Raw genomic sequence first — 18,457 nt, 5'->3', positions numbered from 1 at the left:
CTCGTTACAGGTATTGCAGGTAACCAACCCCACCCGGGTCTTACCCCCTAGGTACCCGCCTGTTCGGGTTTACCTTCCGGGACTTACCATATACCACAAAGCTACGACCGGTCGATATACAATGGGATTACTGAATAAGCTCAGGCTTTCTGAGTCCGTACCCTATAATTGGTTCAGCCTACGACTCTCATCTCCCCAAGATGTCAGAATTAGTGATAACAGGTGTAGGAACTGTGCCTACCTTGTTTCTGTTTCACTGATTCAGAATCTCTAGTTCGACTGCAAATCGTGGTGAACCCTGCTCGCAGTGCCAACTGTTAGGTTCTAATTCTCAAAGTAAAAACTCGACGGACACTATGAAAGCTTAAACCAAGTTTATTCTTCCCAGAGGGTCAAGACAGCTGCATTAGACAAAAAAACATATTCACACAATCACTGATATTTAATCCTTTCTCCTATGCTGAGTCTACTCCTACACCTCTGAACAGCCAATGCATCTCTGTTGTTAGACAGAACCTTTGTGATATCTGTTCTTCCTCACTTCATCTGACCTGACCGCTACCCCAAAGTGCTCACTCTTCCCCAACTCAAGGCTCAATTGGTATCAGACTTGGTTGGTAGATTTTAGTAGCAGATGTTCTGAAAGAGCTGCAAAAACTGGACCCGTACAAATCAGCTGGGCTAGACAATCTGGACCCTCTCTTTCTAAAATTATCCGCCGCCATTGTTGCAACCCCTATTACCAGCCTGTTAAACCTCTCTTTCATATCGTCTGAGATCCCCAAGGATTGGAAAGCTGCCGCGGTCATCCCCCTCTTCAAAGGGGGAGACACCCTGGACCCAATCTGTTACAGACCTATATCTATCCTACCCTGTCTTTCTAAAGTCTTCGAAAGCCAAGTTCATAAACAGATCACTGACCATTTCGAATCCCACCGTACCTTCTCCGCTGTGCAATCCAGTTTCCGAGCTGGTCATGGGTGCACCTCAGCCACGCTCAAGGTACTAAACGATATCATAACCGCCAGCGATAAAAGACAGTACTGTGCAGCCGTCTTCATCGACCTGGCCAGGCTTTCGACTCTGTCAATCACCATATTCTTATCGGCAGACTCAATAGCCTTGGTTTCTCAAATGACTGCCTCGCCTGGTTCACCAATACTTCGCAGACAGAGTTCAGTGTGTCAAATTGGAGGGCCTGTTGTCGCGACCTCTGGCAGTCTCTATGGGGTACCACAGGGTTCAATTCTCAAGCCGACTCTTTTCTCTGTATATATCAACGATGTCGCTCTTGCTGCGTGTGATTCCTGATCCCCTCTACGCAGACGACACATTCTGTATACATCTGGCCCTTCTTTGGACACTGTGTAAACTAACATCCAAACGAGCTTCAATGCCATACAACGCTCCTTCCCTGGCCTCCAACTGCTCTTAAACGCTAGTAAAACCAAATGCATGATTTTCAACCGTTCGCTGCCCGCACCCGCCCGCCCAGCATCACTACTCTGGACGGTTCTGACCTAGAATACGTGGACAACTACAAATACCTAGGTGTCTGGCTAGACTGTAAACTCTCCTTCCAGACTCATATTAAACATCTCAATCCAAAATCAAATCTAGAATGCTTTCTATTTCGCAACAAAGCCTCCTTCACTCACGCCGCCAAACTTACCCGTAAAACTGACTATCCTACCAATCCTCGACTTCGGCGATGTCATCTACAAATAGCTTCCAAATCTACTCAGCAAATGATGCAGTCTATCACAGTGCCATCCGTTTTGTTACCAAAGCCCTTATACCACCCACCACTGCGCCTGTATGCTCTTGTGCTGGCCCTCGCTACATATTCGTCCCAGACCCACTGGCTCTAGGTCATCTATAAGTCTATGCTAGGTAAAGCTCCGCCTTATCTCAGTTCACTGGTCACGATAACAACACCCACCCGTAGCACGTCTCCAGCATGTATATCTCACTGGTCATCCCCAAAGCCAACACCTCTTTTGGCCGCCTTTCCTTCCAGTTCTCTGCTGCCAGTGACTGGAACCAATTGCAAAAATCGCTGAAGTTGGAGACTTTTATTTCCCTCACCAACTTTAAACATCAACTATCTGAGCAGCTAACCGATCGCTGCAGCTGTACATAGTCCATCTGTAAATAGCCCACCAATCTACCTACCTCATCCCCATACTGTTTTTATTTTATTTACTTTTCTGCTCTTTTGCACACCAGTATCTCTACTTGCACATCATTATCTGCTCATTTATCACTCCAGTGTTAATCTGCTAAATTGTAATTATTCGCTCCTATGACCTATTTATTGCCTCCCTCCTCATGCCTTTTGCACACACTGTATATAGACGTTTTTTTTTACTTGTCATTGACTTGTTTATTGTGTTATTGGCTTGTTTATTGTTTATCCCATGTGTAACTCTGTGTTGTTCTCTGTGTCACACTGCTTTGCTTTATCTTGCCAGGTCGCAGTTGCAAATGAGAACTTGTTCTCACTAGCCTACCTGGTTAAATAAATGTGAAATAAAAAAAATATGTGTAATTTGAGACTCTACCTTAATGCACCATGTAAAGTGTTGGTCCCATGTTTCATGAGCTGAAAAAAGATCACAGAGATGTTCCATAGCACAAAAAGCTTTCTTCTCTTAAAATTATGCACACACATGTATTTACATCCCCATTTCTCCTTTGCCAAGATAATTCACCACCTGAAGTTGTGGCATAACAAGAAGCTGATTAAACAGTATGATCAAAACACATGTGCATCTTGTGCTGGGGACAATAAAAGACCACTGTAAAGTGTACAGTGATGTCACACAACACAATGCCACAGATTAGATTAGCGCCTAATGAATTTTTTTAAATTGACTGATTTCCTTATAATGACTGTAATTCAAGTAAAATCTTTGAAATGTGAAATGTTTGTTCAGTGTATATGGAAAGATTGTCTGAGCTATATGCTACTACTGCTACTGCCTGTGTGTTTGTGTGTATAGAGCAGTTGGCCTATGATGTCATGTCCTGTCTGTCACTCTTCGGAACATTCTAGAACACACACACTCACTCACCCACCACATCGCATCAAGGAATAAAAATAAGAATCCTTGCATCACATCACTCTGCAGTGTTCCGGACTCACATTAACCAACTGACTAGATCACTGATCCAAACTGATACATTGAGAAGATTGAAATATTGTTAACCTAAACATTTTCCTCCGCATGCTACCTAGCAGTAGCCACCACAGCCATTTTGAAATGGCCGTGTCAGCCAATCAGCTCCGTTGTTGCTCAAACGGGGACATGCCATTCCATAATGGCTGCTTTGTCTACTGCTAGCTAGCATGAGGACGGAAAGGGCATGTTGCCGGAAAACGAGCAGTATTTCAATCTTTTCGATGTATCAGTTTGGATAAAAGTCCAAAGTAAAAATCTGTTGTTTCTCCCCTGATCAAGGCAGTTAACCCACTATTCCTAGTCTGTCATTGTAAATAAGAGTTTGTTCTTAACTGACTTGCCTAGTTAGACAAAATGGAGGTATGTTTTCAGACCCATATCTCACACCAGCTCCGCAGGGTCTTAATCTAACCATGATGGCGTTCCCTCTAATTTTTTTCGGCACTGAGCAAATTTCAGTCCTCGTACTTTCCCAAACTAACTGATCTTAGAAGTCTGGATAGTTGAAGGGAATATGGAGGTAACTACACCGAGCATAATGGAAGGCCATATTGCTTTCACCCATTCAGGCATCAGTGTCCTTGTATCCAACTGGGACAGAGGCTAGGATTCAATCCAAAAAGCTAGCTCGCTTCCGTCTATATACGTTTTTACTCACCTAGACCAAGGTTAGTGACACAATATAGACAATATGGTTCTAGCTCTATCTAGCCAATAGAGAATGATAGAGATATCATCTTTATAAACACTGAATATACAAAAAGTTAAGAATACCTGCTCTTTCCATGACATAGACTGACCAGGTAAATCCAGATGAAAGCTATGATCACTTACTGATGTCACTTGTTAAATCCACTTCATCAGTATAGATTTAGGGGAGGAGACAGGTTAAAGGATTTTTAAGCCTCGAGACAATTGAGACATGGATTTTGTATGTGTTACATTCAGAGAGTGAATGGGCAAGACAAAACATTTACGTGCCTATAAAACGGGGTATGTTATTAGGTGGCGGTTTCCCGTGTGTATCAAGAATGTCCACCACCCAAAGGACATCCAGCCATCCTGACACAGCTGTGGAAAGCCATGGAGTCAACATGGGCCAGTATCCCTGTAGAGTCCATGCCCCGATGAATTTAGGCTTTTCTGAGGACAAAAGGGGGGGATGGGGTGGGACTTCCTATAGGTTAAGGTAAGATCACAGAATTCCATACAGGTCACCAGGGGGGATCAGCCAATGAATTATGCTCATGAGAAAACATTCCATATCTGCAGCTGGCAGTAAACCACCAACCTTGGCTTTATACCTGTTCAAACACACTCTTGTTGGCAGTGTGCACTCTTTCAGTTTGTTTGCCAACTCATAGACGTAGTAGAAGAAGAAAATGGACTACTTTAAAAATGGAGATGGCCTCAATGGCGCTGCCCGTGCTCTTGCAGACACCATAATGGGACAGATACAATGATACGATGTCTATCTAAGTATATGGTTACGGAGATAGTCCCATATGAGATTGTTAGGTCACGTCATCCCCTTTCGTGTTGTCGTCGTGGCAACAGGTCGGGAACAGCTCCTGAGTGAAGGCAAGGCATGCAGCCGTGTCTGCCCGTCTCCGTAGTTCGTCAGTTTTCCAGCCTCGTAGTCCAGCAGCATTCTGATGCGGAGTGGTGACAGTGGCCAGCCACCGCTTCCAGGTGTAACAGTATAACTTTAGTCCGTCCCCTCGCCCCGGGCGTGAACCAGGGACCCTCTGCACACATCAACAACAGTCACCCATGAAGCATCGTTACCCATCGCTCCACAAAAGCCGCGGCCCTTGCAGAGCAAGGGGAACACCACTTTCAAGGTTTCAGAGCAAGTGACGTCACCGATGAAAGGCTGCTAGCGCGCACCACCGCTACCTAGCTAGCCATTTCACATCGGTTACACAGGCACCCATTGTGCCAGGTGCTCAGCTGGCGCTCATCCAGCTGGAGGCTCTAGGGAAGATCGTTCATTCCCACCATACACCGTTTCCCCTTTTCCTTCCTGGGGATGCCCTCGTACGTTCTCCTGGGAGAGGAGCAGGTGATCGTTGGCGCGTGCAAGGGTCAAAGGTCAGAGTGCAGCGGTCTGAGGAGGAGGGCGAAGGAACATGTGAGAAGACAATTAGGTGTACATAATATCTATGATAGTTTTATGTTAAAGTAAGGAACAACCACATACATTCGCTGAGGTCCTGCTTCCCAGCTAGGTTACATGGAGCAGCTGGACTGGGGATCACAGCCAGGTGGTGCACTTATCCTGGGCTGAACCTACTTAAGTGGGTTGGGGAGGGAAAGAAGGGAGATTGGTGGAGAGACACAGAGACATATTTTAAAAGATTGGAGATTACTATCCTAACAATAAAATCCTTCATACATTGAGGTTAGGTTACCATGCTTGTCCTGCCCCACAGCTGTAGACACAGCCTCCTACAGGTCCTCAGACACTAGCTGAGAATCCCTTACAGGATGTCTGTCACCCCACTGAGCCCCTCCTACAGTTTAGGGGTCACACCCACTTGAATGTCCTTCATATGACGAACTCCTACAGAGCAAATGAGGAAAATATATATTATGATTTATGTTAGTAACAATACATATGGGAATTTATTCCCAAAGCTACCTACAGCTAACATATATATTTATGTATGTGATCTATGTAATAAAGGAATATAAACACGCTGTAAAACTGTGAGACTATATGGTGGAGGCCTACCCATTTCCCAGAGACATTGTAAAAAGTGGATTTGGGTACAATGTTTATTTCCCCCTAATATCTTTGAAATTACACCTAAAATAATTAGGCCTACTTCTTTCTACTGCTGAGCTGTAGACCATTAGGGTTAAACATTACAGATATAAATGCAAATATATGGAGTAGAAAAGATTGCCTGCCCACCAGAATCAACATATGTTCTACATGCTTATTTCTATCTGAATGTAACACCTCAATCAAGCTTGTTAATTGATCGTTAAGTCATGTTTGTCAGGTAAACGGTCATTAGTGGCCTATATAAGCCTCATACAGGCCATTGAGACATTACCTGTTGATAACACAGACTATTTTCATGATCATGGGAGGTGTGAAGAATTGCTGCTCTTTGTGTTGACGTGTGGGGTTGTGAAAGGTTGGTTCACTAATGTTTTATTTGGATTGAAGGATGTTTGGGAAATATGCTAACTTTATCAGTGTGAGATTCAAATTTGACTTTCTGTTTTTCCGCATTGTCATCTTGTAATTACTTAATATATGTAGCTATTTTGTGGCAACTCAACTTCTTTCAACACTTTCTCCTCAGTTTCTTGTTACCCTGTTGGAAAGTCCCAGAAGCAAGATCAAGTCTCTCTGCAGAGGAGACTTGGAGGTAAGGTTTCTTTCCACAACCCTTCTAGCTTTGTACTGTGTCTATTGGTGCTGTGTGTTTGACACTCATTCAACACCATAGGTAACTTAGTTGTCTAAATAACGTTGTCAAACCCTTTGATTTGGTCATTTTTGCTTGTGTACCTAACCTACGTTTTTCAGCGTGTCATCAAATGACGTCTCCATTGTGCATGCCCTGGCCTTGTCCGATCCATAGGGTCTGACGCTAAACAAGACGAGAAGGTACGGCCTGAACATAAACTTTTAAATCTGTGTTGGGTTCATGTTGCTCAACATTCGAATGGCAATTTGGCCTAGACGTGTTAGAACAGCTGTGTTGCTGTAGAATACCCAACTGTTCCTTTTTGTTTTCTCTCTAGAGTATTTCAGACTAATGAAGTAGAATCCAAGCTTCTCCAACCATGGTAGCTCCCGCAAATGATGTCCCTGTCCTCTGACGACGCTACCTTCGAAGCTGCCACTGGCGTCCTCTGACGACCGACCCTGAAGCTGACTGGCCCGTCTGACGACGCTACCTCTAAGCTGCCACTGGCCGTCCTCTGACGACGCTACTCTGAAGCTGCCACTGGCCCGTCTCTGACGACGCTACCTCTGAAGCTGCCACTGGCCCGTCTCTGACGACGCTACCTCTGAAGCTGCCACTGGCCCCTCTGACGACGCTACCTCTGAAGCTGCCACTGGCCCGTCTGACGACGCTACCTCTGAAGCTGCCACTGCCGTCTGACGACGCTACCTCTGAAGCTGCCACTGGCCCGCTGACGACGCTACCTCTGAAGCTGCCACTGGCCCGTCTGACGACGCTACCTCTGAAGCTGCACTGGCCCGTCTGACGGCTTCCTCTGAGCTGCCACTGGCCCGTCTGACGCGCTACCTCTGAAGCTGCCACTGGCCCGTCTGACGACGCTACTCTGAAGCTGCCACTGGCCCGTCTGACGCGCTACCTCTGAAGCTGCCACTGGCCCGTCTGACGGCGCTACCTCTGAAGCTGCCACTGGCCCGTCTGACGGCGCTACCTCTGAAGCTGCCACTGGCCCGTCTGACGACGCTACCTCTGAAGCTGCCACTGGCCCGTCTGTACGACGCTACCTCTGAAGCTGCCACTGGCCCGTCTTGACGACGCTACCTCTGCAGCTGCGACGGCATTCTGACCATGCCATTGAGGAACTGTTCTCTTCTGCATCTGAGCCCCCGTTACCACAAACATGGATATCTGATGTGGGACATGGTGCTCGGGGTCCATGCAAGATTCATGGGTATTCTAGTCCAGGTGTGTGTGTAACTGCATTTTCTTGTTTTGGCTTAATTAAAGCTACTGTAATACTTGTGTCCTCAGTATTGTTTTGACGGTTCCTACTTGGAGTTGAGGTCTATGACCTGACATGAGTAACTGTGGTGATGGCAACATTTATTTTGCATATAACCATGCTTTGGCATCAGCAATATGTTTACTTTGACCCCTGTGCTTAAATCACCATTTGCCTTAAGCTACATTTGGTCAATTATGCTAGTAGCATCACATGATGTGGAATGGGTTCTAGTTCTCTAAACTTGATGGTTTTGGAACTGAGTGTTTAGTTGGATATGAGGCTGCTAGAATCGGGTTAAGTGTCAGTGCTAACTATATCACGTTGTAATTGCGTTATGATATCTGTAAATATGTGATGGTGTTGTACTATCTCGTTCGTTGTTTTTTTTAATGCTGCTGAGTCTTCTCTTGTAACTGACTTGGTTCCTATTAGTGAATACATGTAAAACCAGCTCTCGTATCATTAGCCCATCGTTTTGGCGGTGTGTCTTCATATCCCAGTGCCAATCCAAACTTTCATGTTTAAATAAGTCAATGCTAACCTGTCTTAGCTGCAGGTGCATCAGGTCCAGGCTCTCCCAGAGTTGCTTGTAGTGCCGCTAAACTAGGGTTGAGGGCAGGAACAGGTTGACCAGATTTCCCACCACTCCGATTTACATGGGATAAACCATTGGAAGAAACCGTAAATTTCTATGAGAAGCGTGAGGAAGTCTGTTCATACAGGCCTTCTCTAGCCGCATGATGAACGCTCAGGGTGTGCTCGTAGCAAACCGTACTTAGTCGCCATGAATTCAAAAAGCAGTACACGCAACCTTTAGTCAGTTAATACAGCAACAAAATTGGCTCCAACGTTTGAGCTACCGGTAGGTATCTGCTGTAATTCAAACATTTCTGTGACACGCTTTACTCATTTATGCCAACCCAATCCAGATAGCAAATGTTCTGAAAGAGCTGCGAAACCTGGACCCATACAAATCAGCTGGCTTGACAATCTAGACCCTCTATTTCTGAAACTATCCGCCGCCATTGTCGCAACCCCTATTACCAGCCTGTTTCACATCTCTTTCATATCGTCTGAGATCCCCAAGGATTGGAAAGCTGCCGCGGTCATCCCCCTCTTCAAAGGGGGAGACACCCTGGACCCAAACTGTTACAGACCTATATCCATCCTGCCCTGCCTAAGGTCTTCGAAAGCCAAGTTAAATAGATCACTGACCATCTCGAATTCCACCGTACCTTCTCCACTGTGCAATCCGGTTTCCGAGCCGGTCACGGGTGCACCTCAGCCACGCTCAAGGTACTAAACGATATAACCGCCATCGATAAAAGACAGTACTGTGCAGCCGTCTTCATCGACCTGGCCAAGGCTTTCGACTGTCAATCACCATATTCTTATACTCGGTAGCCTCGGTTTTTCTGATGACTGCCTTGCCTGGTTCACCAACTACTTTGCAGACAGAGCTCAGTGTGTCAAATCGGAGGGCATTGTCTGGTCCTCTGGCAGTCTCTTTGGGGGACCACAGGTTCAATTCTCGGGCTGACTCTTTTCTCTGTATATATCAATGATGTTGCTCTTGCTGCGGGCGATTCCCTGATCCACCTCTACGCAGACGACACCATTCTGTATACTTCTGGCCCTTCCTTGGACACTGTGCTATCTAACCTCCAAACGAGCTTCAATGCCATACAACACTCCTTCCGTGGCCTCCAACTGCTCTTAAATGCTAGTAAAACCAAATGCATGCTTTCAACCGTTCGCTGCCTGCACCGCCCGCCCGACTAGCATCACCACCCTGGACGGTTCCGACCTAGAATATGTGGACATCTATAAATACCTAGGTGTCTGGCTAGACTGTAAACTCTCCTTCCAGACTCATATTAAACATCTCCAATCCAAATCAAATCAAGAATCGGCTTTCTATTTCGCAACCAAGCCTCCTTCACTCACGCCGCCAAACTTACCCTAGTAAAACTGACTATCCTACCGATCCTCGACTTCGGCGATGTCATCTACAAAATGCTTCCAATACTCTACTCAGCAAACTAGATACAGTTTATCATAGTGCCATCCGTTTTGTTACTAAACACCTTATACCACCCACCACTGCGACCTGTATGCTTTAGTCGGCTGGCCCTCGCTACATATTCGTCGCCAGACCCGCTGGCTCCAGGTCATCTATAAGTCCATGCTAGGTAAAGCTCCGCCTTATCTCAGTTCACTGGTCACGATAACAACACCCACCCGGAGCACGCGCTCCAGCAGGTATATCTCACTGATCATCCCAAAAGCCAACACCTCATTTGGCCGCCTTTCCTTCCAGTCTTCTGCTGCCTGTGACTGGAACGAATTGCAAAAATCGCTGAAACTGGGCTTTTTTCCCTCACCAACTTTAAACATCTGCTATCTGAGCAGCTAACCGATCGCTGCAGCTGTACATAGTCCATCTGAACAGGCCACCCAATTTACCTACCTCATCCCCATACTGTTTTTATTTATTTACTTTTCTGCTCTTTTGCACACCAGTATCTCTACTTGCACGATCATCTGATGATTTATCACTCCAGTGTTAATCTGCTAAATTTGAATTATTCGCTCCTATGGCCATATTATTGCCTACCTCCTCATGCCTTTGCACACAATGTATGTAGACATTTTTTCCCCCTACTGTGTTATGACTTGTTTATTGTTTACTCCATGTGTAACTCTGTGTTGTTGTCTGTTCACACTGCTATGCTTTACTTGGCCAGGTCGCAGTTGTAAATGAGAACTTGTTCTCAACTAGCCTACCTGGTTAAATAAAGTGAAATAAATAATAAATTCAGCGTGTTTTGAAGGAAGTTAAACGTTATGGCCTATGCAAATTATTTTGTTTGCTACAGGTAGGCCTTCCAGGTTATTTTATGTAGCCTAAGTTTGTGTATTGAATGTTATTCTACATTTGTTTGTCTGGGTCTTGAGAATCAGTTACCCTTTCTGACCAAGTCTGTGTAAATAATGCGAGAACTGGGGGTATTTTGTCTTGAATAGAAGTAATAACGAGAAGAATGGCAGGGTCTTGACAAGTTTATTTAATTTGATTATGTAGTCCACGTTTGTGTAGGCTCACGTTTAGTTGATGCTGTGACTAAATGAATATTAACTTGATAATTTACTTTATTGCTGGAGAACAGATGCAATAGGTAGGATTGAGAAGATTTGATGTAAATATAGCCTACCTTAGAATGGCACATGATAAACTGCGGGTTTAGATTCACGTGCAATTGATCAACTGCGGCGCTATCCAGTGGGCTGAATCTCCGCTACAGCGTAACTGTTACATTATAGGAGATTCAGATTTGTTTCCTCTGACAAAATCATCACAATAACCGAAGTATAAACAGCCACAACCTTCCCAAATTCCCTTGATAGCCAGGTGCAAGGGGAGAGGAAAGGACCGAAATGCATCTTTCAGTGAAGGGTAGGCTACTGTAATAACCTCATTTGACCCGTCGGCCAACAGTGGCTCATAGACCTGTTAAAACTAGGCTACATTAATGAAATAGTGTGGTGACTTTGAGTTGATTAATATGCAACAAATACAAGAACCCATTAGTGTATTTCTCCATGTAGAGTGGTATAATCATGTTGGATTTTATTTGCTGCTTAACACCCTGCATCCCACAGCTGGCTTGCTTCTGAAGCTAAGCAGGGTTGGTAATGGTCAGTCCCTAGATTGGAGACCAGTTGCTGCTGGAAGTGGTGTTGGAGGGCCAGTAGGAGTCACTCTTTCCTCTGGTCTAAAATAATATCCCAGGGCAGTGATTGGGGATAGGTCTTTCGGGTGGGACGTTAAACAGGTGTCCTGAATCTCCGTGGTCACTAAAGATCCCATGGCACTTATTGTTAGAGTAGGGGTGTTAACCCTGGTGTCCTGGCTAAATTCCCGATCTGGCCCTCATACCATCACGGTCACCTAATCATCCCAAGCTTACTATTGGCTCATTCACTCCCCTCTCCCCTGTAACTATTCCCCAGGTTGTTGCTGTAAATGAGAATGTGTTCTCAGTCAACCTACCTGGGTAAATAATACATATGCTTCTAAATAGCACTTTCGGTTTGAATGGGAAGCTCGGTAATTTCTTGCAATTTCCTCAGGAAGGAAAATTGGTAGATTCTCTGGAAAAGAATGACCCTCCTCCCTCAGCCATTGGGATGAACTTTGCGGGACCCCCACCCGAGTACTCCTACCAGGTACGGACGAGACATGGAGACAAGTGTTCCTTTAATGTTTTGTACTCGTCTCATTAAAAATGGTTTCATACTAAAGACTAGGTCAGAATACATTTGGACTCCCTCGCGCTTTGTCTTTCACTCTCAAATTAACTCTTCACCGTGAAATGCTTGCTTACGAGACCACCCCAACGATGCAGAGTACAAAACTATAGAATATATGTATACATACAGTACCAATCAAAAGTTTGGACACACCTACTCATTCAAGAGGTTTTTCTTTATTTTGACTATTTTCTACATTGTAAAATAATAGTGAAGAACTCAAAACTATGAATAACACATATGGAATCATGTAGTACCCCAAAAAAGTGTTAAACATATCAATATATATTTATTTATATTTAGCCACCCGTTACTGTTGACAGCTTTGCACACACATCGGCATTCTCTCGACCAGCTTCATCTGGATTGCTTTTCCAAAAGGACAGATTTCCACCGTCTAATGTCCATTGCTCGTGTTTCTTGGCCCAAGCAAGTCTCTTCTTCTTATTGGTGTACTTTAGTAGTGGTTTCTTTGCAGAAATTTGACCATGAGGCCTAATTCACGCTGTCTCCTCTGAACAGTTGATGTTGAGATGTGTCTGTTACTTGAACTTTACAGCAGAGGTAACTCTGGGTCTAGCGCTTGATGGATTTTGTGACTGCACTTGAAGAAACGTTCAAAGTTTTGAAATTTTCCGGATTGACTGAACTTCATGTCTTAAAATAATATTAGACTTTCGTTTCTCTTTGCTTATTTGAGCTGTTCTTGCCATAATATGGACTTGGTATTTACCAAATAGGGCTACTTTCTGTATACCACCCCTACCTTGTCACAAAACAGTGGATTGGCTCAAACGCACTAAGGAAATAAATTCCACAAATTAACTTTAAAACAAGGCACACCTGTTAATTGAAATGCATTCCAGGTGAGTACCTCATGAAGCTGATTGAGAGAAATGCCAAGAGTGTGCAAAGCTGTCATCAAGGCAAAGGGTGGCTACTTTGAAGAATCTCAAATCTAAAATATATTTAGATTTTTTTGGTTACTACAGGATTCCTTATGTGGTATTTCATACTTTTGATGTTCTACAATGTAGAAATTTGTAAAAAATAAAGAACCCTGGAATGAGTAGGTGTGTCCAAACTTTTGACTGGTACTGTATATATTGTAACAGTGTAATAAAATACCAAGAATAAAGCTATATACAAGGAGTTCAGTTCCAGATCAGTGTGCAGGGGTACGAGGTATTTGAGGTAGATATGTACAAGGCAGGGTAAAGTGACTAGGCATCAGGATAGATAATAATAGAGCAAAATAAAGAACAGAGCAGCAGCAGCAAATGAGTGTAAAGGTGTGTGTTTTGTTTGTGAGAGTGTGTAATTGTACGCATATGTGTGTTGGTTGGTGTCTTGTGGTGTTTTGTGTGGGAGTGTGAATGTAGTGTGTGTGTGTGCATATGGTTTGTATACAGTCTAGTGATTGTGGGTAGGGTCAGAGCAAGACCCTTTAACAGCCTGTTGATGGGTATTGACGGCTTTCTCAGAGTTTACTAAGACAACCGTTACACCCGTCATGGATGCGCTGCTCCCATCGCTCCTGCACTCAGGCTCCTTGGTCTTTTTACTGAATTGAGAGGAAGAGGTGTTCCTGGCACCAAAACAATGTTGCCAAGTCCCGTGCCCGTCCTCATCTAAGCGCATTCGGTCGTCAGCAAACTTGATATGGTGTTGGAGTCGTGTGTGGCCACAAGTCATGGGGGTAGAGAGGTAGATACAAGACAGAGGTTGTGTGAGATAGATTAGGAGACAGAGAAGGAGGTGAGGAAGCGGACTAGATGAAGGTCCACCTGGAGGCGCTCGATGGTGATGGGGCTGGTGAAGTATGAACTGTAATCCGGTTTGGCACCTGGCTCGGTTGCGTTTATGGAAAGGTACACTTGGATGGTTTCATGTTTAAAGAGATGTGTCATCAGTTTGCCCTTAGGCGTGTAGTACGGTGGTGCTTAGGATCTCTACCTGGCGATTACCGACTTGTTAATCCACCCTTTTCTATAGCTCAGCAAACATGCACATGGCTGTAGCCTGCATTGTTATGGCATAGAGTACGCCATGCATAAGACACCATAATATACCCAAGGTTATAAGGCATACTATACAGCCAATAATACAGACTGAGATCTAGCGATGTTATTGTAAGTTTTTTTCTGTCATTAGATGTGGACTATGTCATAAGAAGAACATGTCATTATGTGGACTATGTCATTGTGTATACGTGTGTCATTCAGATGATAGATAGATATACCGGCGTAGTCCCGTCTATTCAGCGTCACTTTAGATTGTGGTACACATCTGTGTAGTCGAGTAGTCGACTGGTGGCCTGTACAGTACAGAGTTGAATTGTAAATCAGGGAGGAATAACCGTGTGATCGAAAACGATAATGGTCTTGAATTTCAATACTAATCCTATATAGTTAACACTTACGCCCCCTAAGTAAGTGGCATCATATAAGGAAAGTGTCCTTTAGGGTATTATAGTTCACTTTAAACACAATGGAGGCGATAGCAACGAAATGCACAGATCAGCCCAGCATCCAGTTGCAGAAGGAGGTCTTCAGTCCCAAGGTCCTACTAGCTTGGAGGGACTATGGTGTTGAACGCTGGGCTGTAGTCTATGAACAGCATTCTCACTATAGTTTATTTCCCCTCTTAATTGAGATTGCTTCATCTGTGGATCTGTTGGGGAGATATGCAAATTGAGTGTGGTACAGGGTGTCTGGGATGATTGTGTTGATGTGGTCATGACCAGACTTTCAAAGCACAGATGTGAGTGCTACAGACAGGTTACCTTGGAGTTCTTGGGAACACGAGCAATGGTAGTCAGCTTGAATATGTCGGGATTACAGACTGTCCTGTGAGGATCCAAATAGGTCAGATCAGGTTTTGCAATGAATGACTTCAACAAGATCCTTCTTTTTTTAACCTTTATTTAACTAGGTAAGTCAGTTAAGAACAAATTCTTCGTTTCATTGACGGCCTAGGAACAGTAGGTTAACTGCCTTGTTCAGGGGCAGAACGACACAGATTTGTACCTTGTCAGCTCGGGGATCGATCTTGCAACCTTTCAGTTACTAGTCCAACGCTCTAACCACTAGGCTACGCTGCCGCCCCCTCTCACCCGCAGAGGGGGGAGGAGGGAACTGGTGGGGGTTAACAACTCACGCTTGACGCCCTTTTGCTTTGTTTCAAGAATACTTTTTCCCGACGAAATTCTAACACGTTCAGAAGCAACTACTGGAACAATATATCTAACATAAAACGTGGGGAATGGTCAGAGGTGATCTAAAGAACACTAATGTTGTTTTGTTAGTTATGTAGTCATTATAAATGTTATAAAGGAAATACTGTAACATGGAAAGTACACCCACTACATATGTGAAGTGTCCCTCCAATGTGTTGTGCATGAAATGGAGAAGAACAACAGTAGAAGACTTATTGGACGATGACTGTTAAGAATGATGATATGAGAGGGACTTCCGCCAATGGCGAAGCTCTAACAAGACGCACCTGCGTAGTGTCCTCGAACTTTCAAACAGTTTTAAGGCATTTTGACATTGTTTAACTGTTCGTTAATAGTGAGTTGGAAGTTAAAACATTTATTGTATCGCCAAAACAAAATATGCCAAATATGTCAAAGCCTCAGACGAGGCATGGAAAAATGCCCCTCTCTGACAGCCCTTCATCGGCCTCGGCGGATGCTAGCTCGGGAAGAAGCACCAGCATGGTTCAGAATGGAGATGGACAAGGGTATAACAAAAATAAATCCAAGAGACACTTTCTGAACCCCTCAGCAAAATTGATGTACTGGTCGATAAACTCCACGAAGACCATAAAGTCACAAAGGGACGAGTGACAAAGTTAGAAAAAGACCATGCTGACCACCAGGCTGCCATCCTGGACGTCCGTGAGGAAGTGGACCAAAAATACAAGAAGTTGGAAGACTCCATCGCTAAACTCGAGGAGAAATTTGATTATTATGAACATTTCCAAAGGCATTCGAATTTGAGACTTCAAGGTTTCCCGGAGGCGTGGAGGGAAGAGACGCGATCTCCTTTCTACAGGACTCCCAAAATTCTGGATCTACCCCCTCCCGCGCACCCACTGGAGATTGGAGATACTGGAGATACTCGGCCTTGTCTCAGGATAGTAAGTTGGTGGTTGAAGATATCCCTCTAGTGGTGTGGGGGCTGTGCTTTGGCAAAGTGGGTGGGGTTATATCCTGCCTGTTTGGCCCTGTCCGGGGGTATCGTCGGATGGGGCCACAGTGTTTCCCGACCCCTCCTGTCTCAGCCTCCAGTATTTATGCTTTATGTTCGGGGGGCTAGGGTCAGTCTGTTATATCTGGTGTATTTCTCCTGTCTTATCCGGTGCCCTGTGTGAATTTAAGTATGCTCTCTAATCTCTCTGTTTCTCTCTCTCTCTCTCTCTCTCTCTCTCTCGGAGGACATGCCTCAAGACTACCTGGCCTGATGACTCCTTGCTGTCCCCAGGCCACTGGCCGTGCTGCTGCTCCAGTCTCAACTGTTCTGCCTGCGGCTATGGAACCCCGACCTGTTCACCGGACGTGCTACCTTGTCCCAGACCTGCTGTTTTCACCTCTCTAGAGCCAGCAGAGCGGTAGAGATACTCTGAATGATCGGCTATGAAAAGCCAACTGACATTTACTCCTGAGGTGCGACCTGTTTCACCCTCTACAACCACTGTGATTATTATTATCTGACCCTGCTGGTCATCTATGAACATTTGAACATCTTGCCCATGTTCTGTTATAATCTCCACCCGGCACAGCCAGAAGAGGACTGGCCACCCTCATAGCCTGGTTCCTCTCTAGGTTTCTTCTAGGTTTTGGCCTTCCTAGGGAGTTTCCCTAGCTACCGTGCTTCTACACCTGCATTGCTTGCTGTTTGGGGTTTTAGGCTGGGTTTCTGTACAGCACTTTGTGACATCAGTTGATGTAAGAAGGGCTTTATAAATACATTTGATTGATTGACAGTGATGAGCTTTGAGTGCACTATGGTGTTGAACGCTGAGCTGTAGTCAATGAATAGTATTCTCACATAGGTGTTCCTTTTGTCCAGGTGTGAAAGGGCAGTGTGGAGTGCATAGAGATTGCTCATCTGTGGATCTGTTGGGGCGGTATGCAAATTGGAGTAGGTTTAGGGTTTCTAGGATAATGGTATTGATGTGAGCCATGACCAGCCTTTCAAAAACACAGACGTGAGTGCTACGGGTCGGTAGTTATTTAGGCAGGTTACCTTAGTCTTCTTGGGCACAGGGACTATGGTGCAATGCTTGAAACATGTTGGTATTACAGACTCAGACAGGGAGAGGTTGAAAATGTCAGTGAAAACGCTTGCCAGTTGGTCAGCGATGCTCGGGTACACATCCTGGTAATCCGTTTGGCCCTGTGGCCTTTGAATGTTGACCTGTTTAAAGGTCTTACTCTCATCAGCTGCGGAGAATGTGATCACACAGTAGTCCGGAACAGCTGGTGCTCTCATGCTGTGTTACAGTGTTACTTGCTTCGAAGCGAGCATATAAATAATTTAGCTCGTCTGGTAGGCTCGTGTCACTGGGCTGCTCTCGGCTGTGCTTCCCTTTGTAGTCTGTAATAGTTTGCAAGCCCTGCCACATCCGACCAGCATCGGAGCCGGTGTAGTATGATGTGATCTTTGTCCTGTATTGACGCTTTGCCTGGTTGATGGTTTGTCGGAGGGCATAGCGGGATTTCTTATAAGCTTCCAGGTTAGAGTCCCGCTCCTTGAAAGCGGCAGCTCTACCTTTTAGCTCAGGTCGGATTTTGCCTGTAATCCATGACTTCTGGTTGGGTTATGTACGTATAGTCACTGTGGGGATGACGTCATCGATGCACTTATTGATGAAGCCAGTGACTGATGTGGTGTAATCCTCAATGCCATCGGAAGAATCCCGGAAAATATTCCAGTTTGTGCTAGCAAAACAGTCCTGTAGTTTAGCATCTGCCTCATCTAACCACTTTTTTTATTGATCTAGTCACTGGTGCTTCCTGCTTTAATTGTTGCTTGTAAGCAGGAATCCGGAGGATAGAAATATGGTCAGATTAGCCAAATGGAGAGCGAGGGAGAGCTTTGTATGCATCTTTGAATATGGAGTAAAGGTGGTCCAGAGTTTCTTTTCCTCTGGTTGCACATTTAACATGTTGATAGAGAGAGAGACAATACATTCCTGATCAGGTCACTTGGTTAGGAAAAACCCCTGACCCAACACAC

The 18,457-nt window shown here is 44.9% G+C and overlaps 1 protein-coding gene and 2 long non-coding RNA genes across 11 annotated transcripts; 2 read left to right on the top strand and 1 right to left on the bottom strand.

Moving 5' to 3' along the window:
• The first annotated feature begins 6,137 nt into the window (after positions 1-6,137).
• On the top strand, positions 6,138-6,807 carry LOC139027889 (uncharacterized). Its single transcript, XR_011480028.1, has 2 exons — positions 6,138-6,334; positions 6,506-6,807. It is a non-coding gene; the product is annotated as an uncharacterized lncRNA (long non-coding RNA).
• Positions 6,808-6,986: 179 nt separating this feature from the next.
• LOC139027888 (polysialoglycoprotein-like) lies at positions 6,987-8,055 on the top strand. 9 transcript variants are annotated; one of them, XM_070443983.1, is made up of 5 exons: positions 6,987-7,037; positions 7,219-7,290; positions 7,360-7,424; positions 7,456-7,494; positions 7,526-8,055. In XM_070443983.1, the coding sequence occupies exons 1-5, from the start codon at positions 7,009-7,011 to the stop codon at positions 7,681-7,683; spliced, it is 363 nt and encodes a 120-aa protein (XP_070300084.1). In that variant the 5' UTR covers positions 6,987-7,008; the 3' UTR covers positions 7,684-8,055. The 9 variants fall into 9 exon arrangements, with proteins under 9 accessions (XP_070300084.1, XP_070300085.1, XP_070300087.1 ...); XM_070443984.1 differs by having other exon boundaries at positions 7,456-7,498; positions 7,533-8,054; XM_070443986.1 differs by having other exon boundaries at positions 7,360-7,395; positions 7,463-7,494; positions 7,526-7,918.
• On the bottom strand, positions 6,989-7,589 carry LOC139027890 (uncharacterized). The gene is made up of 5 exons (XR_011480029.1): positions 7,526-7,589; positions 7,456-7,494; positions 7,360-7,424; positions 7,139-7,290; positions 6,989-7,033 (listed from the first exon to the last, which is right to left on the bottom strand). It is a non-coding gene; the product is annotated as an uncharacterized lncRNA (long non-coding RNA).
• Positions 8,056-18,457: the final 10,402 nt, after the last annotated feature.

Source organism: Salvelinus sp. IW2-2015, linkage group LG6.1 (assembly GCF_002910315.2).
Source record: "Salvelinus sp. IW2-2015 linkage group LG6.1, ASM291031v2, whole genome shotgun sequence".
NCBI lineage: Eukaryota > Metazoa > Chordata > Actinopteri > Salmoniformes > Salmonidae > Salvelinus > Salvelinus sp. IW2-2015.
The sequence above is the reverse complement of the archived record's forward strand: the minus strand, read 5'-3'. Positions and strand labels throughout refer to the sequence as shown.

What these genes read in the sequence shown, in the direction of transcription:
- LOC139027888 (XM_070443979.1), top strand. Translation starts at nt 7,009, where the DNA reads ATGATGTCCCTGTCCTCTGACGACGCTAC. An exon ending in CTGTCCTCTGACGACGCTAC is followed by an intron (nt 7,038 to 7,180) that starts CTTCGAAGCTGC and finishes TGACGACGCTAC; the next exon opens with CTCTGAAGCTGCCACTGGCC. An exon ending in CACTGGCCCGTCTGACGACG is followed by an intron (nt 7,495 to 7,525) that starts CTACTCTGAAGC and finishes GGCCCGTCTGAC; the next exon opens with GCGCTACCTCTGAAGCTGCC.